The sequence below is a fragment of the Sorex fumeus genome, unplaced genomic scaffold (genome assembly GCF_029834395.1).
Source record: "Sorex fumeus unplaced genomic scaffold, SorFum_2.1 ptg000054l, whole genome shotgun sequence".
NCBI lineage: Eukaryota > Metazoa > Chordata > Mammalia > Eulipotyphla > Soricidae > Sorex > Sorex fumeus.
In genome coordinates, this window is record NW_026606111.1 from 35,857,173 (window position 1) to 35,884,659 (window position 27,487).

At 37.2% G+C, this 27,487-nt stretch overlaps 1 protein-coding gene and 1 pseudogene across 1 annotated transcript in view; one reads left to right on the forward strand and one right to left on the reverse strand.

Annotated features, from left to right (window-relative positions):
- Window positions 1–27,487, reverse strand: part of ROS1 (ROS proto-oncogene 1, receptor tyrosine kinase) — a 126,421-nt gene that overhangs the window by 43,894 nt on the left and 55,040 nt on the right. Inside the window, exons 22-31 of the mRNA XM_056125316.1 lie at window positions 19,193–19,455; window positions 17,319–17,382; window positions 16,400–16,602; window positions 14,546–14,751; window positions 13,445–13,731; window positions 7,948–8,124; window positions 6,074–6,276; window positions 3,228–3,372; window positions 2,152–2,384; window positions 1,887–2,063 (exon numbers count right to left, since the gene is read on the reverse strand). Coding sequence (XP_055981291.1) covers window positions 1,887–2,063; window positions 2,152–2,384; window positions 3,228–3,372; window positions 6,074–6,276; window positions 7,948–8,124; window positions 13,445–13,731; window positions 14,546–14,751; window positions 16,400–16,602; window positions 17,319–17,382; window positions 19,193–19,455 — 1,958 coding nt within the window. The remainder of the gene's footprint in view (window positions 1–1,886; window positions 2,064–2,151; window positions 2,385–3,227; window positions 3,373–6,073; window positions 6,277–7,947; window positions 8,125–13,444; window positions 13,732–14,545; window positions 14,752–16,399; window positions 16,603–17,318; window positions 17,383–19,192; window positions 19,456–27,487) is intronic.
- LOC130033869 (uncharacterized) lies at window positions 9,077–9,284 on the forward strand (annotated as a pseudogene).

Sequence of the window (27,487 nt, forward strand, 5' to 3'; positions counted from 1 at the left end):
CACGTTTTAGAAATAAATTACCTTATTACGTAAAGAAAGTGAAAAGTAAGGATGGAATAAATGGTAAAGTCAAAACACATTCCTGCTAAACTTTAAAATGTATTAATTTCACTGATATATAAGAAAATAAAACAGATAATTTGTATGCTCGTGTGTGTGTTCTTGTTTGTGTTTGTCAGAAAGAGGTTTTGAGGGAAGCTTTTGGGTTTTTCCTTCTAATGATCTACTGAAGAAATTAAATGGCCCTATATTCCACATCATTCAAAAATGATCAATGCTACTTGAAGTGTCATGGAAATGGTTGATCCTGGATGCTTCTGTAAAACAGTAGAATATTGGCAATGAATGTTCTAGGATTCACTCCCAATATAACAAGGTATATGAGTTACCCCAGGAAATCACAAGCACCAGGACCTTGTATATCTCAGAGTGCCACCAAAAATTGTATCAAAAAGTGCCGCCACAAAGGAGTGTTCAAATGACTTGACCAGGGATGGAAGTGGATGGGAATGATGCAGAATTCATTCCCTCGGAAACTAGAACTGCAGAAATGTTGAGTCTGGTAGAGATTTTCCTGTACACCTGAAAAAATACTATTATAAAGGAGTTTCACAAAAGCAATGCAATGTCTCTCCTCGATTTTAAATAGCCCATGTTCTTTTTCTGAACATGGTTACAATGAAGAATCTAAAGCTTAGAAAGAATTTAAAGCTTAGAAAGAAAATTATTATTGTTCTCCAGTTCCTTCAATTTTATACAAAGAACTTATGACATAATCTAGGAAGACTGAAAGTTTATTCTATTATACTATTCTTTCTGGGCTGGGGTGATAGCACAGCAGGTAGAGGGTTTGTCTTTCACGCAGCCGACCCGGATTTGATTCCTCTGCCCCTCTCAGAGATCTCTGCAAGCTACCAAGAGTATCCTGCCTGCATGGCAGAGCCTGGCAAGCTCCCCATGGCGTATTCAATATGCCAAAAACAGTAACAATAAGTCTCACAATGGAGACGTTACTGGTGCCCGCTCAAGCAAATTGATGACCAATGGGAGGACAGTGGTACAGTGCTACTATTCTTTCTAAAAGAAGCAACACATTTTTTAAAAAATACATTTAAGGCTCTGAAAATAATTTTGTGACAAAGTTGCCTGACTTGCAAAGGTAAGGCCACAAGTTTAATATCCAGTCCCACCCACATGCGCAAAGATGACCAGGGGACTCTGCTGTTTAGGAGTCCCTGCGCCATCACAGAGGGCACAGTTATGCTGCCTCAAATTTACTGCAGCCAAGTGTATGCCAACACAACACCTCACAGAGTACAACCCTTTATGTCGGGTGGAGAGTGGGAAGAGCATGAAACAAGGCACAGGGATTATTTCCAAAACAATAACAAAGGGAGGGAAAGGGCTGATAAGATGATATTTACTATCTTGACTCACCCCTCTGAGCCACACTGTGGTGTCAGTCATTTCTATCATGAGTAAGATGTTAAACGAGTTTTCTGACTAGATGTCACTTATCAATCCCTGCAAGACAGAGCCTTCTGTTGCTCATCAACTAATATTTGTAAATGTACACACAGGTGGAAATGACTAGATCTCACATTTTTAGCCCTATGACTTCCTAAGTATTGTATCTGGAACATGTGTTAAGTGCAATAACTTATTTTTTATATAACTTTTAAAGACAATAATAAGCCTCTGGAAATTCTTTGCATCAGAAATTAGTCTAAATAACTCACTGCTTTTATATGCCATATGAATGAGTACACATTGTCAAATTCATTGTTGATTTATATGAGAATGCTTTAGAAATAACATAAAGGCCTAACAATTTTTTCTAGACCCTAAAACAAGGATTTGCATTAAAACTGTACAATGAGATTTACCTTCTGGAGTTCAAACCAAAATTTGATGAGGTTAACATTAGATGGAGCTTTCCAATCTAAATGCAAACTTGTGTTTTCTGGAACCAAAGCAGAAGGTCTCTCTGGTGTCTCAAATGTTTCTGCAGTGACAGCAAGACTCTCAGAACACCACATTTCCTCTGAGTGGCAGGCAAGAACCTTTATTGCAAGAAAAAACAGTTGCTTAACCTTTTCAAACACTTGCTCTTTAGAATGGTAATAAAACTGCCCATTATACTTGTGATACCTTTAGCACATATGATTTTCCACCAGTCAGCCCAGAAACAAGGAGAGCAAGCCTTCTATCTGGATATTCACTTTGCCTTAGAGGGGTCTCAGGAATAAGAGCCAGGTGCGAGATTACCAGCTGATAACGGATTAACTCTTTCGGGCCATGTGGCTTGAGAGATTCTCTCCAGGATATAAATAAACTGGTGTCAGATTGTACTGTGGCATTAATGAGTTCAACTGCCTCTGGTACTGAAACAAAAAATAACGCATAATAAGGGATGTTGTGACAGCACCAAAAGAAGGAAAGAAATAATAGAATTTTCTTAGAATAATTCTATTGTGAGTGAAACAAATAGCAGATGTTCTGAAGAAAAGGATGCTTCACATATTGATAAGTAAAGAGCTATCTGAAAGGTTCTTGCTTATTTTGCGTGATGGCTTAATCATTCTCTGAATCTAGTTCAAGGATATGGCTGAGCAACAACTCAATTTGAGTTTTAAGTTTTATGAATGTCATCAAAGATGGCAGCATCTCATAATAACCATCATCTTTTAGACCAACATTTTATATTCTTGAACTGATTTTTCTCTAAGGCAACACTGCTATTTTACTTTAAATTGCAGTGGACTCAACAAAATTCACATAGAAAGTAGGCTTGATTTTTGTACCATCACATGTACAGTGACCTATGAATATATGGGAAGAGGGTGACACTGTGTGGTGAGAATGTGCTTCATAATCCAACAAAATTGATGTTGATGCTTTGCCTTACAGTTGTATATTATTTTTATGAAGTATTCTACATCATCTTCTGTTGTTAAGAGTCAGAATCAGGTTAACATACTTTTCCCCCTAAAAGCACAATTTTGTATTAAAGCTTAAAAAATCTCACATATGATTAGAAGTAGGAACATTTATATGTCTATAACCCTATTGTAAACAACTCTGTGAAACATGGTGTCTAAATAGAAATTTTAAAAAGCATTCACAAATATAGATTATTTAACATTATTATAAAATGCAAATAAAGACACCCATTACATATATTTCAAAATCCCATGATAAATACCAAGACCAGACCCACAACTCACCTCCACTCTTAGTTTTTCCCCAAATCTCTTTCCCCAGAGGTAATTTTTCCAAAGGATCTGAATAATAGTTCTTTACAGCTATCTGTATCATATATGTTGAAAATGGTTGTAAACCTTCAATAAGTGCTGTATTCTCCTGAAATTCCTGCAATTAATTTTTAAGATATCTGGTTCTTAATTTTTGTACAAATGGGATGAAACTATTTAGTCAAGGGAAGAAAATAATTAAAATAATCCCCCAAATGTTTATTTATTTTTCAATATTGGATAATGAGAGACATCATGTCTTCATCTTCTCAGATCTGAGTTGTTTATAATCTGCAAGAACAAGTGCCAAATCATTGGTAACTCAATGGCAAATATCACAAAGGCAATTTTGTGATATTCGTATCACAAAGAATACTAAATTCCAAAATTAGACACTGTTGTATTGGCATTGCATTAGAAATTTGGCAATAGAATATAGTAAGGAACTGATAGAAAAGTGAATATAAATATTATATTAAGCTATGCTTTCTGATAATTCTTAGAAAAAAATCAAGAAAGTAAAGAAGACTTTTCTTAATCCAGTGGTTCTCAGCTTTACTTGTTCTTGGCAGTCATCTGGGAAATACTGAAAAAAAAAAAAACACTAATGTGTGGGTCCGATTCGCAGAGACTCTAGTGAAATGAGTTTTCGGTAAGACCAGAACCCAGAGAGTATAGAGGTTCCACTGTAAAATAAGTCAACGTTAAGAACCACTGCCTTCAACACATTGATCAACGTGAGAGCAATCAGATAATGAGTTTTAATAAAAAAAATGTCCAGTGCTTTAAAAAGTCCAGTCTTGGTCATCAAGTGGCCTAATCTGTCTCTGAGAAAACTTTTTTTTGAAATGTTTAAAGAAATTTAAAATAGAGAAAATAGAAAAATAAGAACTATACACACTTTCCTGCAAAACATAGACTGCTTATACAAAGCATATAGATGATGGTCAATTTCACTTTTGACTTAGCTAAAAAATAAGCACAGGTTCATATTAAGAGAAAATGGAAGAGGCAGACTGTCCTGACTCCATGCCAGGCTGTCTTCACTGGGGCACCTCGGAGTGGGGCGAGTTGAGTTTTCCTCCCCTCTCCAAGCAGAACCCCGGCAGCTGAAAACCTCCAGAACCCAACCGCCACCATGCCCAAGGCCACTCTCCACATGCTCAGATGAGCCTCACACAAGACAGGATGAACCTAACTCGAGAACTATCTGGCAGAAAAACCCAGGTATGTGGGAACCTGTGACTGAGATCTCCAAGCCCGCTCAGATCAGGACTGTGCCTCCTCCAGGTCCCCAATTTTCCTGTAGTTTGGCAGTCACACCCACAAACTTCCCCCATTGTCATGTAATCAATGACCAAGACCCACAGACTATAAACTAAAGCTCCCAAAGAGAGGGCCACAGCTTGAGACCCTTTACACTCTATCTCACTTACTAATTAAAAGTAGCACACATCTGTTTAGTTTTAACATACCTGTTTGTATTCTCTTATATTCGGGCTTAAATAGCTCCAGAATGAAATACAACAACCTTCACACACTTCCCTCTTATTGTGGTAGAAAGGTGCTGTAATGAACTTTTGTGAACTACTTTTATAAAAATAAAAAATATATATAAAAAAGAGAAAATGGACAACTCAACAGGTCCATGGCGAAACAGATAATCTGAAAAGTCAGAAGCTAGTCAGACTACCTGTATCATCCTTGCATTTTCTGTAAACATTCTTGTCACCTGAATGAATGAAATAGTTTTCTTATTACACACACACACACACACACACACACACACACACACACACACACACACTGAGACTTATTTAATTTAGTCTTATGCTTAGTTTCTCTCCAGTTGGGGAATTTCTTTTTCTTTCCCTGCTACATTCCAAAATAATTTTCTATTAAAAAAAAAACAAAGGAAAGTATTAGATCTACATGTTTCTATCACAAAGATAATGGAAACACCCATGCCAAAGATGATATATTGTCCCAATTCATCCTGTAAAATACCTAATGAATGCCTATGTAATGCCAAAAGAACGAGGTACTATAAACACAGGGCTGGAATGATAGCACAGAGGGTAGAGCATTTGCCTTGCACGCGGCCGACCCAGGTTCGATTCCTCTGTCCCTCTCAGAGTCCGGCAAGCTACTGAGAATATCCCGCCCGCATGGCACAGCCTGGCAAGCTCCCTGTGGCGTATTTGATATGCCAAAAACAGTAACAACAAGTCTCACAGTGGAGACATTACTGGTGCCCTCTCGAGCAAAATCGATGAACAACAGGAGGACAGTGCTACAGTGCTACAATGAACACAATGCTAAATAAAAACTAGGCATAATTCCTGCAAAAATAATACATTTTATAGCATAATATCAATCAATAACAAAGGAGAATGTAATGACAACTGTTATATTAGATATACACTCTGGAGGGATGAAGATGGTAATAATTTTTGTGTCAAATTCATTTCTTAACCCCTTAATTTCTTAAATCTGTGATCTGTTGGGAAGGCTGTTGAAACAAATCCCTCATTTTCTGGATAATTAATCAGGGAGGGCAACAAACTCAGATCTTCCTAGACAGCAGGAAACAGTTATCCTGGAATTCATCAATTGGTCGGCTTTAATATATTCCATGAAGCTTATCATACTCCCAGACAAGAAGATCACAGTACAATATTCTCAGATGAATTATTGGCTGTAAAAAGTTGAAGCATAGCAAGTTTCATAGCATAGTACAGAAAATACTTTCTATGACTGAGAATTTTTTATAAGACTATCACCTGTGACAAGAAAAATACTGCTAGCTCCAATCTTACCAGCATTTTATATTGAAATTTAGCGTTGTTTTTCTCTTCATTAACTTCCTGGTAATAAACCAAGTAAGTTGGAGTGGGGCTGGTGATACCATGCCACAAGAGTTTTGTTCTGGCAGGAGGTAATCCAATCATGAGACTGGTGTTAGTGTTGTTAAGAATAGTTGGTTCTGCGGTATCTGTAGCTAGAGACAGAAATGCCTTATCTAAAATAAAAAGAAAAAAGATTAATGTATCAATACATGTATATATATGAGAGGACCAGATATTTATCTAACAGCAAGTCAATGGAAACTTTTATTTTTATCTAACTGATATGGGTTGGAATACTATAATATTGAAGATGTTACTCAAGACAGAAAAACAGTTATTTCCATACGTTTTGAAGATGTTAAATGTCTCACCAAAAAAAAAAGGGAGTAAAGCAACTGGTAATTGCTTAAAATTACCAACAGATGGAGCTAAAGTATCTTTAATAGAGTTAACAGCAGAAAAATTAAGTGAACTCATTTCGACGGAAGAAATGAATTGTTACATAAATAAAAATTTTTTAAAATTTTTCGGTTATAAAAGCTAATGGTACTTTAGGACTTTTAATTTTTATGGATTTTCATCGTGTTTGTGTGGATTCATCAAATATTGCATGGACTATAAAAACATCACATTTATCAAGGTGCAATATAAATGATTTTACCAAAATAAGAACTGACCCCATTGACATGCTTTTCTACCTTTTATATTTTATAATATGCATTCTACAATTCAATATCTATAACCAAAGAGTTTGTTTCCTTTATTTCTCTGCTTGCCTAGGAGACATACTTAATTTACAAAAAGATTGACTGACAACTGAATGACCGGTACAGTTTGAGAAAGGATTCAGAAACTACTTGTCAATTGACTATTACCTATTAGACTATGTATTGTTTTGTTTGGTTTTGAGTTAGATAGATTTAGATTTTAAACATATTTTTATTATGTCTCTCAGTGGAAAATGCCTAGTGAGTTCTGTGATAATGTGAAATGTGCATTTCTAAAAGCCTTGTACAAAATTGCATTGTAAAATGCACAGGGCTTACAGAGGAAATGGGTTTAAATAGGAACACAAAACTACAAAGTTTGAAAAGAGGCAAATGCAAAATAAAGAATAGAAACTTAATAAAAAATAGTAACACTATATACATAAGTTGAACTGGAGCGATAACACAGTGGATAGGGTGTTTGCCTTGCACGCGGCTGACCCGGGTTTGATTCCTCCTTTCCTCTCACAGAGACAGGCAAGCTACCGAGAGTATCCTGCCCACATGGTGGAGCTTGGCAATCTTTTCATGGCATATTCGATATGCCAAGAACAGTAACAACAAGTCTCACAATGGAGACGTTACTGGTGCCCACTCAAGCAAATCGATGAACAATAGGAGGACAGTGCTATAGTGTTATATACATAAGTTAAATGATGGATATAAGTTATAGTACCACAAATAAGGCACTTTACCTGGCATGGGAGGGCAGGGAACTTCAAGCTTCATGCAATGCTTTTTTGACAACAATGAGAAGTCTAAAGTATCATCAGAGGGAAAAAAATACAGAAAGAAAGGGAAATATGGGATGGGGAAGAGGAAAAGAACAGGCAGGTAGGATGACAGTGTGAGGGTTTCCATATAAAGTTATCTGCACTGGCTGAACAAAGCACACAGGAGAGCCATCTTGTATCCAGGGCAAACACCAGCCACATGGTACACAAATTCTTGACAGCATTTGGAGTAGTGCAGAGAGCGCAGGGAGGGAGAGGAGAGATGACACTGGAGATAGAGACACTGAGAGACTTTTCTGACAATAAAAAAGAGAACAAAGTGATTAAGACTGTGACCTATTACCTGGGAAAGGTTGCACAACTGAACTGTAAGCCAGGATATGTTTATTCTGTTGGACTGGCACCTGGGAGAGGACAGTTGCATTACTTTTTCTGGCTTGATAAATCAGTGTGCTGTTCTTTGCTGTGACAATCCAATATAGAAATTCTCCATCCACTGTTAAGCTAGTAAGTTTTCTTCCTGTTGATAAAAAAAAGGGGTGGAGGGGGCTCTGAGCAATAGTACAACTGGAAGGGCACTTGCCTTACACATGCCTGACTGCAAAACCCAAACCATGGCCCCTTAAGTCCCACCAGGAGTGATCTCTGAGTGCAGAGCCAGAAGTAAGCCCTGAACACCCTGGTGTGCCCTCCTCCAAAAAAGAACAAATAACATGTTTTCTAAACAATTTATGAAAATCTTTTTTCTATACCATAACTACTAATTTTTACTATTTTTTTTCTAGTAGAGAGCATAACACTGAATTTTGTGCCATTGGGCTAAAGATTTTACAAATCTTTCTTATTTTATATCTAAATTGAGCTAATAAGGTAAAGACTATCACTATTAGTTTTATTTTGGAGAAGTGAAAACTGAGGGTTAGAGAGGTGGTTTTCACAAGGTCACCAAGTTAGTAAGGGTCATAACCCTTACTAACCCTTAATTTTTGTTTCACTCTATGTCAAGTAAGGGCAACAGGAATGGAAGTATTAGATAACAGGCAAGGATCAGTGGTTTGAAATGAATTCATAGGAAACATTTATAATTTACAAATTTATAAAACATCGATATTACTGTCAGCATTAAAATGAAAATTAAAAAATACCCAACGAGATCAGAATTGAAACAACACAAACAAACGACATCCTATATTTAAGTTTAGGATAGCATGGAAGCACTTATCGCACTGTCCTCCCATTGTTCACTGATTTGCTTGAGCAGCCCAGTAACGTCTCCACTGTGAGACTTGCTGTTACTGTGTTTGGCATATCAAATACGTCAGGGGTAGCTTGCCTTTGAGGTAGCTTGCCAGGCTTTGCTGTGCGGGCGAGATACTCTCAGTAACTTGCCTGGCTCTCCAAGAGGGGTGGAAGAATCAAACCCTGCTCGGCCTGGCCAGCAGCTTGCAAGGCAAATGCTCTACCACTGTGCTATCGCTTCTGGGCCTTTTGGCTAAGATCAAGTGTAGTGTGTAAGTTTAGGATGCCTCTATAAATTAAAAAGTTAAGGAAACATGACTTAATAACAGCATAAAATATTTTATATTTATACTGCCCATTTATTCTAGTTTTTTAAACTCTGGACATTTATAAAATAGATACCATTTTTGTTGCAGTAACAAAAGACCTGGGGGATCCCAAGCTGCTGTGAATACAATAACCAGATCACCTTGATAGTATAGTAAATCATTAGGAGGATGACATTTAAGAATATATTGAGCAACTGGAATGAAACCACAGGAATGTAATTAGGTCAAAGAAAGAGCTAGAAATCTGGACAGCATTCAGCCGAAGAGAAGGACTACATGGAGGGCGGGATCCACAGATGCCAAAGGAAAAAAAAAAAAACAGGTTCCAAAAAGAGCCGAGATCATCGGGAAGTCCCAGATGGGGTAGGTACCGCATCCCGCCTCCCCCAGATAGAACCCCGGTGACCAGAAGCCTCTACAAGCACAGCTCGAGTATGCGGGAACTAGGACTTTTCCTCAAATCTGCCAGGACTACAACTCCCAGGTAACCTCAGATTCTGGAAGTCACGCCCACAGCCCGCCCCCCAGCGCCATCTTTACAGCATTCAGCTGAAGAGAAGGACTACATGGAGGGCGGGATCCACAGATCCCGAAGGAAAAAGAAAAAACAGGTTCCAAAAAGAGCCCAGATCACCGGGAAGTCCCAGATGGGGTAGGTACCGCATCCCGCCTCCCCCAGATGGAACCCCGGTGACCAGAAGCCTCTACAAGCACAGCTCGAGTATGCGGGAACTAGGACTTTTCCTCAAAACCGCGCGGCCGCTTTTGCGACCGCGCAACATCTCTCTATATACAAAGTGAACCATGGGAAGTAAACCACCCAACGTTTCTCTCTGAAAATCATAGTTAAGTTTGGAGCACGGCCACGGCCCCAGAAACACAAGGACTTAATGCATAACCCAGCAGCTTGGAGCAGAAAAGTGAACGAACTATGCGTTAATCCAGGCCATCATGTCTGTCCAGAGGGGAAAGGGTGTTACCCCATTCGCCCTCTCTTCTCTGGAAAGAAGGATGGCGGCCGCATGGGGGCCTTGTGGACAGCAGGTATGAGCTGGGGGTGTGGGGGCGACTAAAACCTCATGGGAAGGGGGGCGTTCCGGTCCGTCCTTCACGCCCTACTGAGGCCACCAGTTGCCCCCCATGAGCGGCTCTCCAGCACGGCCACAGCCCCAGAAACACAAGGATTTAATGCAGAACCCAACAGCTTGGAGCAGAAAAGTGAATGGACTATGCGTTAATCCAGGCCATCAAGTCTGCCGGAGGGGAAAGGGTGTTGCCCCAGTCGCCTTCTCCTCTCTGGAAAGAAAGATGGCGGCCACATGGGAGCCTTGTGGACAGCAGGCATGAGCCGGGGGTGTGGGGGCAACTAAAACCTCATGGGAAGGGGGGCGTTCCGGTCCATCCTTCACGCCCTACCAAGGTCACCAGTTGCCCCCCACGAGCGGCTCTCCAGCATGGCCACAGCCCCAGAAGCACAAGGACTTAATGCAGAACCCAGCAGCTTGGAGCAGAAAAGTGAAAGGACTATGCGTTAATCCAGGCAATCATGTCTGCCCGGAGGGGAAAGGGTGTTGGTCCCTTCCGCCCTCCTCCCTCTGGAAAGAAAGATGGCGGCCACACGGGAGCCTTGTGGACAGCAGGCATGAGCCGGGGGTGTGCGGGCGACTAAAACCTCATGGGAAGGGGGGCGTTCCGGTCCATCCTTCACGCCCTACCGAGGTCACCAGTTGCCCCCCACGAGCGGCTCTCCAGCACGGCCACAGCCCCAGAAGCACGAGGATTTAATGCAGAACCCGGCAGCTTGGAGCAGAAAAGTGAACGGACTATGCGTTAATCCAGGCCATCATGTCTGTCCAGAGGGGAAAGGGTGTTGCCCCAGTCGCCTTCTCCTCTCTGGAAAGAAAGATGACGGCCGCATGGGAGCCTTGTGGACAGCAGGTATGAGCCGGGGGACTGGGGGCGACTAAAACTTCATGGGAAGGGGGGCGTTTCGCTCCGCCCTTCACGCCCTACCAAGGCCACCAGTTGCCCCCCACTAGCGGCTCTCCAGCACGGCCACGACTCCAGAGCACAGAAACCAATTTCTTAACTCTCTGACTTTCAGTAGAAATACTTCCAGGGTCAATAAGTAAAATAGCAGAAATCCAAAACCAACATTTAATTCTTGAACCCAGCTGTAGAAAGCAAATCACTTCACAATGCTTTTTCAGCATGTCTGATGGGGGGGGGGGGTAAACTCTAAATAATAGTGGTGAATCTTTTATTGAAACAATGAATCTAATCAAAGCAGATAGAGTGTTAACTAGAATTCATCTGCCCCACAGGGACGGGGAGGGGTGGGGGGTGGGGTTTTATTGGGGTTCTTCATGGTAAAAAATAAGTATTGGTAAAGGGAAATGTGTTTGATATTTGCATGACTGAGACCTAAACCTGAAAGCTTTGTAATCTTTCCCACGGTGATTCAATAAATAAATAAATAAATTAAAAAAAAAAAAAAAGAAGTCTGAAGGGTGCTTACAAGTACTTGAATTTCTCTCCTAAAGGAACATTTTCTTATGTTTAGGATTAAAAAAATGTTTCATTTAAAATCTTTAGAATGAGTTGTCTCTGAACAATGGGAATCTATCTCTAAACAGTGAGAGGCCAGATCAGTGAATGAGAAGACCTGGAAGATTTTTTTGAAAAATTACTATTCATAACAGATCTCATTATATCATTTTAATAAATAGGCAAGTCTGTTTTTCTAGAGGGGGTTCCTTCAAATATCATGTCAACCAAGTGATATGTAAGGACACTTTCATATTCTAATTTTCTCATCTCAGAATTATGGATTTCGATTACAGATTAATGTAAAACTGGTTAATTATAGGTACTGAAGAATTTCTGGTACTCTATTTGGTCCCCAAGCGCAAGAGTGCAGAGCCAGAGCCCTGGTTGCCCTGGTGTCCTCAATCCCCATCAAAAAAGAAAGGAGGGTTCAGAGGAATCAAACCAAAGTTTAATTTGAAAAAAAAAACACTGTTGTTGTGTGAATTCAACATACTCAGGTAATTTTCCTAATAAGTTTAAATATTGAATTTTTATTCCCATAGATAATAGACCTTGTTTCTAAAGATTCTAGGTTATATGTTAACAAAGTCAAATGTTCAGCTATAAGATACAGAAAAATTTGTAATTTTAAGACTTCACTCCATGACCAGATATGCTCAATATCAATTTTTATAATGAAAATATCTTGTTCATGCTGTCCATTATCATGGTCATTTGCCACCTTTAAGTGATTGTTCCACCTCAAAAATTTGGGTAGTATAGGTATAATTAATGTTGTAGTTTATCTAATCTTATTTAATTTAAACTTAAATCACCATGTGTGATTATCATGTACTATACTGAACAATAAGGTGCAGACTTGAGATATATGTAGTCAAGTAGAACTTTTTTTCTGTTAATTAAAACTAGTTATGAGGCCCCAAAAAGTTTTATATATTCAAATATTTTCTCCTCAATTATTTGGATTTCAACTGTGAAACTCCCCAACTATTGAGTATTCATGCTGAATATAAATCAATATGGGCTTATAATGAATATATAATTTGGGGGTCATTAAAATGATAGTCAAGTAGAGTAGTAGTAATTAGAACAAGGATATTGTAGTAGGTTCAGCTTAAAAGTACAACTTCTCTACTTAGTAATTGTGGATGTTTGAACAAGTTACCTTTCTCAGTATTAGTTTTCTTACCTTCATAATAGGGATATTATAGCTACCTTATTGAGATGTTATGAAGATTAAATGAGGCAATGATAGTATAATGACAGTATAATGATTAGAATATATAGTTAAACTCCATTTACTTTACCTTTATGTTTTGTTCTGTTTTTTGTTTTTAATAAGCACAGAGCTTACTCTTGGCCCTGTGCTCAGGGTTCACTCCTGGAAATGCTCAGGAGACCAAATGCCCATGGTGCTGGGAATCAAACCTGGGTCAGTCATGCACAAAACAAATGTCCAACCTGCTATACTATCTCTTTGGTGCACCTTTACTGTTAATTACAAAATAGAAATTAAATTAAAATTTTCAAAAAGTAATGCAAGTGCCTACATATAATTTGCTTAGAAACAACTTGATTTTAATTATACAAGTGTATATGGCATGGTCCAGAGCTAATACTATGTATATTCTTCCAAAAACATGTGGAATACAAGCCCTCTTAATAGATCCCGGGGAGCTTCAATTACCAGAAACGATCTATAAACACAAGTGGTTGTCTTACCAAGCAAATCAGGCATTAGGATGATGTGCTGACACTGACATCCTTCCAGATCTGTGGCCCAGATCTCTTGCCCTTTGACAAAGTATATCTGTGGTTTCTTTAGGTCAGAGGTATCAACGGTCATTATTCCATTTAATTCAAGTTCAGTTACACTGCAAGAACACTGACTCCTTTTACTTGAATGATCTGTGGCCATAGGTTGCAGAATGCGGTGCAAGGTCTGGTTGATCATACAGCAGTAGAACATCTGAGAGCCCAAATTGGAAACTTCTGTCCAATAAAGGCGACTACAGGGCAAAAGATAATAAAGAGCAATCTATGATAAAGGGCAAGTGCAGACTTTGAAAAAAATGTGCACTAGCATCCAATAAGCTTCTGAGATGGGGGAAACTACAAAGCCTAGATTGTAACATTTTCCAAATATTTTTCAGAAAATCTGTTTACAATTTAATCCTTGATCCATAATAGTCTTATTTAATGACTCATTAACGACTGTAAATTGAAAAATAGTTCTATACTTTTTATCAACATCCTCTTTCTCATTTGTCTCTGCCTCTTACTACTAGTCAACAATTTAGTTTCAAAATAAACTATGACCACTCTTAGAATATAAAATTTATCTTTCCAACCTAAGAACCTGATAGTCAGTGTAGAATTGCTAAATGAACCCTTTAAATTCCATCTTATAAAAAATAAACATGAATAAACTAAGAAAAGCCTTTTCTATGCAGAATATCTGCATAGCTACCCATCTGCTACCTGCTCATCTCCTCCCATTGTCTTGTCCTTACTAAGTGATGATACAATTAAAGTCAGTGATATAAAAGCCTATTTTGTTTTCCTGGTAGTAATTAACCTAATTTTAGCTTAGTTCAATTGCCAACATGAATTAAATTTATTTGGAGAATGTAAGCCTATAGTTTATATGAAGGAGTAATTATGAGCTAATATAGTAAGCAGAGTAAGCAAACATCTTATTTCCACCATCTTTGACTTCTAATATTAAATCGATGAGAATATATTAAAGATACCAATGTTTAAAAAGATATCTATGTCTATTTCATCACAGTAATATAAGCAAAATACTCTCACTTCACATACCTTAAAAAGGGATATACAGAAAAAGAGATTATTGATGAATTTCTGTTGCAAAATTTCAGTTTCCTAGGATATTTCACCTTGTGTTCAAGATCAACATCAAATATTTGCATTCCATTTTTTGAATCTTTCCATACAAAGAAGAGATGTCTTGAAATCCAATCAATTGTAATAATAGCAATATCAAGAACTAGAGCATTTCGTAAAATCTTAATGGGTAGTAGAAAACACAGTTGAGAATTTTTCATTCAAATTTGAGGACACTTATGTAATTACTCACTTACTTACTTATTAGGCTTTATTTTTAGTAATCCCAAACCCCAATAACTCTGGATTGGGGATAGCTCTACCATTGGTTTTTTCTCACATTATATATTTTCCTGGTTAATTTCTACCACCTCAGTTTCAACTATGATCAACTATGATTTTGTAACTATGTTACAAAACCACATATTTAGTCAAAAATCACCCATTGAGTTACTGGCTCAAATAGTAAACTGCCTACTGACTAGCTCTACATAAATGATTTCAGAAAACAGAAATCATGACTTTATTTCCAAAACTTCTTTAGCACTTGTATTTTATATTTTTTATGAATTTCTAATATTTACCTAAGAAACAATCCCAACAAATGATTCATTCTTGGCTTTTTCCTCCCTTTAATACTAGACTGAATTAGTCACACTTAATCTTCCCAATTTCCTCTCTCTTCCTCACCTTATTGCTTCTCATATCCTACCTCACACTTCCTGTCTATATTTCTGTCATCATTTCCAAATGATCTCAGACTTAATATTTTCTAAGTCATTATTTACCTTGCTAACAGAAGATTCTTTTAAAAACAAAATTTATCCAATTTATGATCCACTAAATTTCCTAAATAGTTTGACGTTGGCTTCAATACTGGCACTCGACTCCTTAGCACACGAAAGTAAACCTATTACATTAGGCTCCTGCATACTTCTTCAGATTAACCCCTTGACCTTGACTTTGTCTTCTTTGTCCCCAATTTCAATCCCAACTCCCTCTATTTATAGCTCCCTGGACATAGTTCCAGCTTTCTTGTTTTTCTGTCTTTGAATTTACTGCTCCCTCTGCTTTCCCCCACCTAATCCTGGCTCATTTTCTTTGTAGTCAAAATGTCTTTCCAGGAGCTGGAGAGATAGCACAGCGGGTAGGGCATTTGCCTTGCACACGGCCGACCCGGGTTCAATTTCCAGCATCCCATATGGTCCCCTGAGCACCGCCAGAAGTAACTCCTGAGTGCAGAGCCAGCACTAACCCCTGTGCATTGCTAAGTGTGACCCAAATAGAAAAAAATAGGAAAAAAATGTCTTTCCACAAAATGTCTGCTACCACAAATGAACCAACCTAGATTGAGCATTCATTCATTCTATATTATTATTCTACTGTTTCCTGCCTGCTGTACAGCACTATACTGGTCTTTTCCTATTTTTTTCTACTAACTAACATTCAGTAACTGCATACCATATGCCAGGCATTGTGCTACATGTCTTTTACGTAGGTTTCAGATTTCACGGGTCAGTCTCTTAATCACTATGCAATACAGTCTTCCTAGTCTTTGACTAAGACTGTTTGTTCAAGGAGTGTGATTTTTTTTCTTACTTTAATCTCTAGGTATAATATGGAGCTTTAAATGCATCAGTTTCTGCTAAATTAATCCTAAATTATATTTGCTTAAAACCTAATCTGAATCTGTGATTAAATATACATCTGTTCTTTTCAGTCATTTTAATCTTAATGGCTCCACCACTGACCAGTTGTTTTAATTCTATGGTAGGATTAGATGCATATGTTCCATTTCTTTACTTTTGAAAACATTATATAGTCAAATACCTCAGAACTGGACTGATTATGCATGTTTAGAAGGAATAGTGAGTCTCCTTGAGCATAGTATCCCATTGCATTATCAGCTGTGTAGCCCACGGCATTGATTTCTCTTTCTGCCACAAATGTCCACAACACTTGATTTTGATCCATATCTAACAAAAGGATCTTGTTACCCAAAAGAGTTATGAGATATGGAAATGGGTGGATTTCTGAAAATGAAAAAGCAACATTATACATGAGAAAAATAATTTTAGCAGAATCTCTTGATTCAGTATCAGAACATTTTAAAAATAGTCAATTAAAATTATTTAAAAGTACTTTAAAACCCTTTGGGTTAAAGTGTTAAACCTGGTTTCAACTAAGAATGTCAACCTCAGAGCTGGAGAGATAGTACAGAGGGTAGGGCATTTGCTTTGCACACAGCTGACCCGAGTTCAATCTCTGGTATACCGTATTATTCCCAGAGCACTGCCAGGGGTAATTCCTGAGTGCAAGAGCCAGGAGTAACCCCCTATATGAGTATTGACAGGTGTGACTCGAAAAGGAAAAAAAAAGTGGTATGAGCTTAATTCTGTCAATTATGTTGGGTTGTGACAAAACTTGATTACTTCATTTATTTTCTTTAGTTTTTGAGCAATATCTGGAAATGAATGCTAAGGGTAGGTAACTCCTGGCTCTGCACTCAGGAATTACTCCTGTTGATGTTCAGGGACCATATGGGATACTAGAGATAAAACCCGGGTTGGGTACATGCAAGGCAAGCACCCTACATGGAATACAATCTCTCAGCTCCCCAAATTGGCTGCTTATTTAATTTAAATTTCATCTACAACACTCATATCTTCGAGAAAACTAAAGAGAATGGCAAGGTTCAAATTATTTTAAACATGAATAGTAATTGGCAAAGATGTCAGATAATAAATACCTAATGTCTTAGACTTTACTATATCTGAAAATGGTCCTGGTCCTTTGAATGTGAAGACTCTAACCTAAAGAACAAAAAGTACAAAGAAATTATATGTGCATCAGGTAAAGCAATTAAATTCTCAGACTAATTGTTGAAAGTTAGATTTCACACTCCTATTCAGTCTAGTAATTGTTTCAAATGGTTATTTACATCTAATTATATAACAATGAATTGCAAAGAAAAAATTATTTTCATATTCATGATGGTGTGGAGTTTTCTTGTTGTTTTCTCTGTGTCTAGAAAGTACAAAGAATGCCTGAAATCTCTGGTGAAATAAAACTAAATTTCTAAAAATTTTTAATTATTTCCAAAATTAACTTATACAAAATATTTAAGAGAAAAAACAATTCTACATAGACATTAGAATACATTGTTACCTTGAAATAAACAACTAGAAATATCAAATAACTAAAGTCACTATTCTTTATAGCAAAAATATTTATAAAATAATAAATTAAACCTGGTATTTGGAGATGGATTGCATATTCTAAACTGTTATATATGTAATCTCTTTTAATCCTCCCAATTACCAGAAGTGGAAACTGGACATGGGTTGTAAAAAAAACACATCTGTCATAAAAACATGAAAAAAAGTCTTCTGAAGCCAGCATATTTTTCCTCCTGCAGTGTACTATGACACAATATAATAGCAAAGTATTTTTAATATTGTCTTTCACTGATAAACAAAATTTATAAGAAATAATTTCTATTTCCAAAAAGGAATAAAGAAAATTGACATCCATAATAATGATCTAATAAAGTAACTCCTCAAAATTTCAGGAGTTTAGCTTTGTTCATCTATATGTGTATGTGTTATTGCCCCAACAATAAATTTTTTTAAAAGATCCCTCTCTTATGTGGTACACAAAGAGATAAATGGTCAACATAATTGGAGATTTTGTCTATAGAACTGAACTTATATCAGAGAAGGTGATATTAACTTCATCCATTTCACTCATTCCCTTCAACTTTCTAGCAGCCACCAACCTGTTCTATATATGAATTCAATTTATTTTTCAGATTCAATAAATAATTAAGATCTTACGACAACTGCCTTTCTTTGCCTGACCTATATCACTTAGCATATTGCTATTTCAGTTCTTTTTGCTTTGACAAGTGACAAAAAATTTTTCTTTAATAATTAAAATTCTATAGCATATGTATATATATATATAAATAAGTATAATCTTCTCATTTACTGAGGAGCAGTTAAATGTTGCTGTTTTCATAAATGGCTTTTCTCTCAATTCTGAATGCCTCCTCTATGAACAATCAGCTGGTGGTAAGTGTTCTATAGTAAGAACCCAGACAACACAAATTTTTAACTCCATTGGTAGCTCAAAGTCAAGACATGAATATTTTTTATCACAGAGATGTGAGACAGTGGAAAGGACGCTAGAATAAGACTATAGCAGACCATTCCTTATCTGTGAAGCTTTAGGACCAATACACTCAAGGTTATAACTGTCATCATAAGTTATATGAAGATCAAATGACAACATGAAGATCTGAACACAAAAGTTTTGTCAAGGTGCTTTTACCCTAGTCATCACCTCTCTTCTGTACCTTTGCTGCCCAGCTGATCTCTGTGACAACAAACCTCAAGGTGCTGATAGAGCAGCAAAGTTCTTTTAAAACATCCTGGCTGTGCTCAGTTTTCTTCCTAGATGTATGCTCAGGGGACCACATGTGATTCCAGGGATTAAACTGAAATTGGCCATGTACAAGATAAACAACTGATTGACTAACTGTACTATCTCTCTGGTGCCACTTCATAGTGTTTCACTTAACCTATTAGTACTCTTTCTACATCTTTGATTTCAGTTTCATACCTGGAAGGCCACGGTGTACCCAGGTCTCATGCCCTTAAGTTGAAAAGCCATCACTGAGGGAGTGACATTGACAGAAATCCATTCTTCCAAGGTTATATTTGTGTCATTTTGGTTGGATATTTGATACAAAATTTCAAATTTTGTTAACACACCATTTTCATGCTTAGGCTTATTCCATCTAAATTCCACCACAACTTCATTGTTGATGCTATATTTTTCAGTTGGTAATATAAAAATCCTAGGATTCTCTGGTGCTGATGGAACTAAAAAGAGAACACAGATAGGTCAGAAAAAGTGTAAAATTTACTTTTTTTTAATTTATAACAAGGGTGTGGAGCAATTTAGTATTTAGTAGCTCTCATCCCAAGCATTTTAGATATAGTTATATTGTTCATAAAGATCTTCAGGAGAGAAAATTTAATATATGTCTCTAGAAATTTGTCTTGATATTTCAGCAAATCTTCCCTATGTTCAGTGAAAATCTTTTTTCTATACGAGCATAGGTTTGACTGGGAGGAAGGAAGGAAGGAAGGAAGGAAGGAAGGAAGGAAGGAAGGAAGGAAGGAGGCAGGGAGGAGGGAGGATAGAGAGAGGAAAGGAAGGAAGGAAGGAAGGAAGGAAGGAAGGAAGGAAGGAAGGAAGGAAGGAAGGAAAGAAGGAAGGAAGGAAGATGGGAGGGAGGGAGGGAGGGAGGGAGGGAGGGAGGGAGGGAAGAGGGGAAGGAGGGAAGGAGGGAATGAGGGAGGAAAGGAGGGGAGAGGAGGGGATGGAGGGGGAGGGAAGGAAACAAGCAAGGGAGGAAGCAAGCAAGAAAGGAAGGAAAGGAAAGCACTTTTCTATCCAGCCTTAGCCAGTTGCAGGTGAAAAAAACAGCAACAATAATTCAGGCCTTCTTTTTTCACCTTGAATACACCTAGGAAGTGCAAAGTACCACCAAATATGGGTATGACCCATGTCCCACACCTAATGTCATGTAAGCTCATCTACTGACCTTTTTCCAGATACTCATAAATAAATCTCAAAAGAGATCAACTAGCCACAAAAATTTCTCAGATACTTGGTCCCAGCTGAGACCTCCGGTTGATCTTGAGAGCAGGCCAGGCCAAGTTCCCACCCTACCAAACTACAGGCAGTCTCATTCACTCCCCAACAGCTGTCATAATGCCGCCAGCCAGACTCGCCAGTTAAATATTCTGGATTTTCTTAAGCAATATCTCCAAACTCTACAATATTGACATTCCAGTAGAAACATACCTGATTGGATGGGAACTAACAAAAACATTAACACAGAAAGCTTACTTGCAATAACAGCTTAGTAAATCCTTTATATCCCTATGGTAAGATACAATTTTCACAAATTTCATTTTACTGAAATATTTTTCACTCATTCCATAAGTCATTTTAGTAATTGCACTGCACTGCACTGTCCTACCGTTGTTCATCGATTTGCTCGAGGGGGCCCAGTAATGTCTCCATCCTGAGACTTGTTACTGTGTTTGGCATATCGAATACGTCACGGGGAGCTTGCCAGGCTTTGCTGTATGGGCGAGATACTCTCGGTAGCTTGCTGGGCTACAAGCAGTATAAAATAAATTAATTTGAGTCTACTACAGGGAACGGCTTAAGGGGTGGTTGGGGAAATGGAGACAACGGTGGACGGAAGGCGACAGTGGTAGAGGGATTGGTGTTGGAATACTGGATGCCTGTAACAAATCATCATGAACAATTATGTTAACCAAAGTGTTTAAATAAAGTGGGGCAAAATATGGGTATGAGTATCCTTTTTTATTGTATAGTCAAACAAAACAATTGTGTCTTTCTCAAGCACCTAGCTAACTACTTTCTCAACTTTATTTGAGGCACCATGACTTCCAGTACTGTTTATGATAGTGTCTTATGCATATAATGATCCAGATCTAGAAAGTACTTCCACCAGAACTAGAACGTACCCCAAAAATCTAGGTATTGGTATCTTCTTTTATTCTAGAGCCAAACTAAGCAAGCAATTGAGTCTCAAATACCTAACCAATGTCTCTCTCTCTTTCTCTCTCTGTCTCAATTTTATTTGAAGCACCATTATTTACAATGCTGTTCATCATAATGTTTTATGCATTCAATGACCCAACACCATAGCCACCATCAGAACATCTGTTTCCCTCTACCACTATTTTAGTGCGCTCCATCCCCAGTTCTCCATAATCCTGCCTCATAGTAAGCTCATTTTTGTATGGAGCACACAATTCTTAGTCTAAAGATGACTAATACTGACACTACTGACACACAAAAATTACTACCTCAGATACAGAAGACTGATAGAGTCCTTACAGTAACCACACACACACACACACACACACACACACACACAATCTGGTGCAGATACATATAGAAGAGGGAAAATTATGAAACTGAGAGAACAGTCAGGTAAACTATACAAATTAAAAAGCATTTTAAGGCAAGTAGAAAAAGAAGTAACAGAGACAATTGATGAAAGAAAGTCTAGAATGGTAATTCACCTCTCAATAAGCACAGTTCAGAATGTGAAGTATATAAAGTCACAATCTAAAACACAGTGACTAGATGGATTTTTTAAAAACATAGTTTATCAATATTTATCGATAATTTATGATATAGTTTAATATAAGAGTTTTTGATATTAGAGTCTAATATCAGACAAAAATAAACAGGAACAGAATAAAAAGCTAGAGAGCAAGGTATTCCAATCAATGAAGCAAGGCAAAGGGCTCTAATGCTATTCTTATGAACTAATAAAATAGACTTTCAACCGGAAACAGTAAAAAGAGAAAAAGATATTGATCAAAAATATTGATCAAGAGTCAATTAAGTCAAGAGCATATTTCAGTTTTCAATATTTATGCACCCAATACACAAGTATCCAAATACATAAAAAATAACTAATAGATCTCAGATACATAGTGATAGTAGTGTAATCATTTAAGGTATTTCAATGTACCTGTTTTAGTGATGGGAAGATTTTCCAGACATAGAATTATCAAAAGAAATAATGTCAATAAATGGACTAATTAGTGAGATGGAAAGAAATATGGAAATTGGCCTCCCCCAAAGAAATGAATACACATTTTTTCAAGTGTACACAAAACATTCTCTAGAATATGTCATATGTTGAAACACAAAAGAGTCTTTACAAATATGTGAAGTTGAAATTGCATCAAGCATCTTTTCTGCTTGCTCCTCCAACCCTCCAGGTGCTGTTAACCTGTTGGATCACATTCCAAAATCCCCAGGGCCTATTTAATCTAGTAGCAGATTCTTCTTTCTTCCAGCTGGATCCCAGTAGCCTCCAGGCCCAACTCCCTATGCCATCTTCTTAGCAAGCCCACCTCCACATTTCTTGAACCTGACAATCTACTCATCACAGCTGACAATGATTATACTTATACTATGTGAAAACAGAGAAGGAAAAGAGCATCACAGTCTAATCCCTCAGAGCCTACCAGAGGGTTTAACTACAAAGACTCATCCTCAGCACATTAGGTATACAATAGGAACACAGAAAAGACAATAGAGAAGATTTAGAGAAGCCCACCAAGCTTAATGAGGGAAAATAACGCCAAATGTTCTGCCAATACCAATGAGTTCTGTAAACTTTCAGAGTGACTTTAGTGACACCACATTGAGATTATCTAATGAGCTTAAAGAAATAATGGGACAGGTAGTCAACAACATGCAGAAAATATAAGAAATGTGAAAACTACATCCAGAAGTGCTAGAAATAAGTATGTGAGGTGATGTAAAAAAATTAATTCTGAAAGTCAGAGTGATAATTCAGTGGGTGGGGTGCTTGCCTTATATGCAAAACAATCCATTTGATCCTCAACACCCCATATGTTCCCTGGAGCACTGGAAGGAATGACCCCTGAGTGCAGAGCTAGGAGTAAACCCTGAGCACTATCAGGTGTGACCCCAAAACAAAAAAAAAACCACAATAGAATACCTGAAGAGCAAAATAATAGCAGTTAAGCAAAAGATTAAGGAGCTTCAAGATGAGGAAGTAACTGCTAGGAAATAGCATAAGGTGGATAATAGCCTGAAAAAAATAATAAACAGCATGCCAGAAAACGATGAGATGAATTCAAGAATCATTGGAGTCTGTGAAGAATGGGAAGGCAAAATTGATGAAGAACAATTAAAGAGTCATCAATCTGAATTTCCCAGAGTCAGGAGGAAGAAACAATATAGTGGTATAGTGGGAAAGGCACATGCCTTGCACGTGGTAACTCTGGTTCAATCCCCAGCACCCCATATAGTCCTCTGAACCCACCAGGAGTAACTCCTGAGGATCACCGGGTATGAACCACCCTCCTCAAAAAAAAAAGTTCTCCATTGGGGATTACAGGGACCAAGATTCAAGAAAACCAAAGACCCAGCAAAATTGACTACTAAGAAAAGTCCAAGACACACTGCACTTGGAAATAAAAACCGAATACAGAGTATTGAAACAGCAAAATCACAAAAGAAACTTACATGCAAAGAAAAGCCCATAAGATTTACAGCAGATCTAGTGAATGATATTCTACAAGTCAAAAGAGAATGGAGGAGTATAGTTAATAAATAAATAAATAAATAATTTAAATAAATAAATAAATAAAAACACCTCAACAAAATACTCTATCACCTCACCAAGAATACTCTATCCAGCTAGAGTGTCTTTCAAATTTTAAGGAACAATGCAGAATGACACAGAGCATCATGGACAGGCAACTGCTTAGGGAGTTTCTAGACTTGAACCCAATTTTGCAAGAAGTGTTAAAAGAGCTTCTTTAAAGGAGCTTCTTAAAAGGATAAACTTCCCAACATGAGACACTGAACATGATACTTGCTAACAGGGCATATGATTACCTGCAACTAGAAGAAGAAAGGTACGTTTAGTCCTAACACTCATTTCTATTAATTGTTCTATGTCAGATGGTTTTTCATCGAGAAATTTTATTGCAATTTTTACATACTGATGCAGACACTTTAAGCAATATTTTTAATATAATTCACTCTTCCTCTTCCTAAATTTAACATTTGTAGATTGGAGTGATAGCACAGCAGGTAGGGCATTTGCCTTGCATGCAGCTGACCAGCCAACCCGAGTTCGATTCCTCCGCCGCCCCTCTCGGAGAGCCCGGCAAGCAACCAAGAGTATCTTTCCGACACGGCAAAGCCTGGCAAGCTACCCCTGGGGTATTTGATATGCCAAACATAGTAACAGCAAGTCTCACAATGTTACTGGGCCCGCTCGAGCAAATCGATGAACAACTGGAGGACAGAGATACTGTGCTACATATTTCATGAAACTTTAATATATATCAACACAGAATACTTTTTAAAAATTATTACAGAGAAAATATGATAATTACCACAATAAGGTCCAAGTTAAAAATTTTAATACAATATATTTTAGATGCCATAGTTGAAAACTCAGTTATGTAAATGAGAGTAGACAATATACTATATTGTATTAAATGATTTTAATTTATTTATATTAAAATCATATAGCAAGCAATCCTCACAAATTGACTTTTACTGATTTATTTTCTCATAATTCCATTTAATACTTTATTAAGTTTTGTTGCAGCAAGTAATTAAAATAAATTTGTTATATACTTGCCAAGGAGCATATAACAGGCTGGGGGGTGGATGGGAACCTAGGGAGATTGGTGGTAAGATTGGTGTTGGAACACTATATGCCTGAAACAACTCTATTGTGAACAAATTTGTAAATCACAGTATGTTACTAAAAGTATAAAGAATTTCTTTTAAAGAGAGAAAATCATGATGAAAAGAATCTGAAATGAAAGGGAGGAAGTTATAACTGATACTGAATAAATACAAAAGATCGTAAGAGAATACAAAGAACACCTATATGCAAACAAACTGGACATCCTAGATAAAATAAACAGTTTTGTTTGTTTTTATTTATTTTTTATTTAAACACTATAATTTACAAAGTTGTTCATAATACAGTCGTTACCGACCTTTATTGTTGTTCCAATACAAATCCCACAACTAAAGTGACATTCTCTCCACTATTGTATCAATTTTCCCAAACACTCCCCTTAGCAGGCACACAATAATTCATTTTATATTGCTTGTCGCAACTAAATGGCTAATGGAATTATCAAAAATGCTTTAAAATTTGTGAAAATTGTTACATCTCACCCTGGGGTTGTTAAGTCTTTTGTCTGCGGGTTTACTAAACTGTTTGTTGATAGTTAAGCCTTCTGTGTTATAGCTTTGCTGAATTTAGTTGGCTTCTATGTTACTTTCTCATCTAATTTGGTGTGCTCCTATCAGGATATCAGTGTTGTGGAAATTGGAGGTGCTGCACAGTGCATATGCAGCTGAGCGGTCTAGAGACTTCAGGATCTATTGAACTGGGTCAATGAATGACAACATGGTGGCAGCTATGGGATCTAGGCATGGCTTCCAAAAGTATGGGTAGGAAGAAGGGGGGGAACTTGCCCTGCCTGCACTTCAGAAAGGCCTCAGAGTTCTCAGCCTGAAAATCACATAACTAAATCTCCAAGGAGATGCAATCCATGCCAATAAAATTCATGGACACTAAAATTCATGGACACACAGGTTTCAGGCTGACATCTCTGGATGCCTTTGGGAGGGGGGTAGACCAAGTCACAGCCATACTGAAGCCCCAGCAGCTGCAATTACACCCCACAGCTGCTGCCACATACCAAGGCCCAACTGTACTGCCTCACAATTAATTTTGCAGAAACTCCAAACCACAAAAATTCAAAGTTTTAGAATCATACAAACTTCCAAGACTGAAAATCAGAAAGAGTTATCTGGAACAGACCAACTGAGCATAAATAAGATAGCAATCCAAAATTTCCCTAAGAACCAAAGGAACATGGAATTGTTCAAGGAACTATACAAATAGTTATAAAATTTATATGGAGATACAAATGAAGAAATCGGAACAGACAATAGAACTTTGAGTGAAAAAATGAAAAACTGAGGTGTTATGCTCTTTAACATCAAACTATATGCAACACAATAATGATCAAACCAATATGGCTCTGGAAAATAAAACATGCCACACATTAATAGGATAGAATAGAAAATCCAGAAATAAACACACATATTTGAATATCCAATCTATGACAAAGGAGCCAATAAACACACAATTTTTGAATATCAATAAACACGCATATTTGAATATCCAATCTATGACAAAAATATATTTATATTGTATATAAATATATTTATTTATATACAATAAATAAACTAACAGTCTTTAATAGATGGTGTGGGAGAAACTGAATGTTCACATGCAAAAAAATCAGTAAAAAAAATAGATAATTATTTAACACCATCCTCACAAATTTACTTAAAATGTATAAAAAAAATTTTTTAAAGACTTGTTTATTTGTCTTCAAACCATAAGACAGAAGGAAACTTTAGATCTCGGTTCATCGGAAATGTATTTGGGAACTCCCTTGGCAAAGAAAGAAAAAACAAGAATAAACAAACTGAACTAAGTGAAATTATAAAGGCATCTACACAGTGAAAGTAACTACCATAAAACTGAAAAAGGAACCTATCGATTAAAAGATATTTTCACATTATATATCTAATAAGGTGTGGATACCAAAACATAGAAAGAAGTCATACAACTTAATGAAGAACCGTGCAACCCAATAAAAAAAGGCAAAAGTCCTCAGATACTTCTCCAGTGAAAACATGCATATAGGCCACATACACAAGAAAAAATATTAAATATCATTTATTATTAAGAAAATATAAATCAAAACCTATATCAAAAAGATTGGAACAAACAAGTGTTGATGATGATGGGGAGAAAAAGTTACCCAGGTACACTGCCACAAACACTGTTACAGAGAATGCAAATTAAATTGCTCACCTTTCATAGAAAATGATACAGAGATTCCTTTAAAAAAACGTGGGGGGTGGGGTGGGAGTACCATATGAGGAGTACCATATGATCTAGAAATATCACTGCTCGGGTATTTATTTGAAGATCAAGAAAACACTAATTTGAAAGTAAATTGCCATCCTCTGTTCTTAGGAGCATTATTCATTATAATCAAAACATGCAATAAAGCTAAATGCTAATCAACAGAGTACTGGATTAAAGCCGAGTTAGATTTACTCAATGGAATATTCACTGTCCTCCCGTTGTTCATCGATTTGCTCGAGCGGGCCCAATAATGTCTCCATTAGAGACTTTTGTTGTTACTGTGTTTGGCATATCAAATACATCACGGGTAGCTTGCCAGGCTCTGCCGTGCG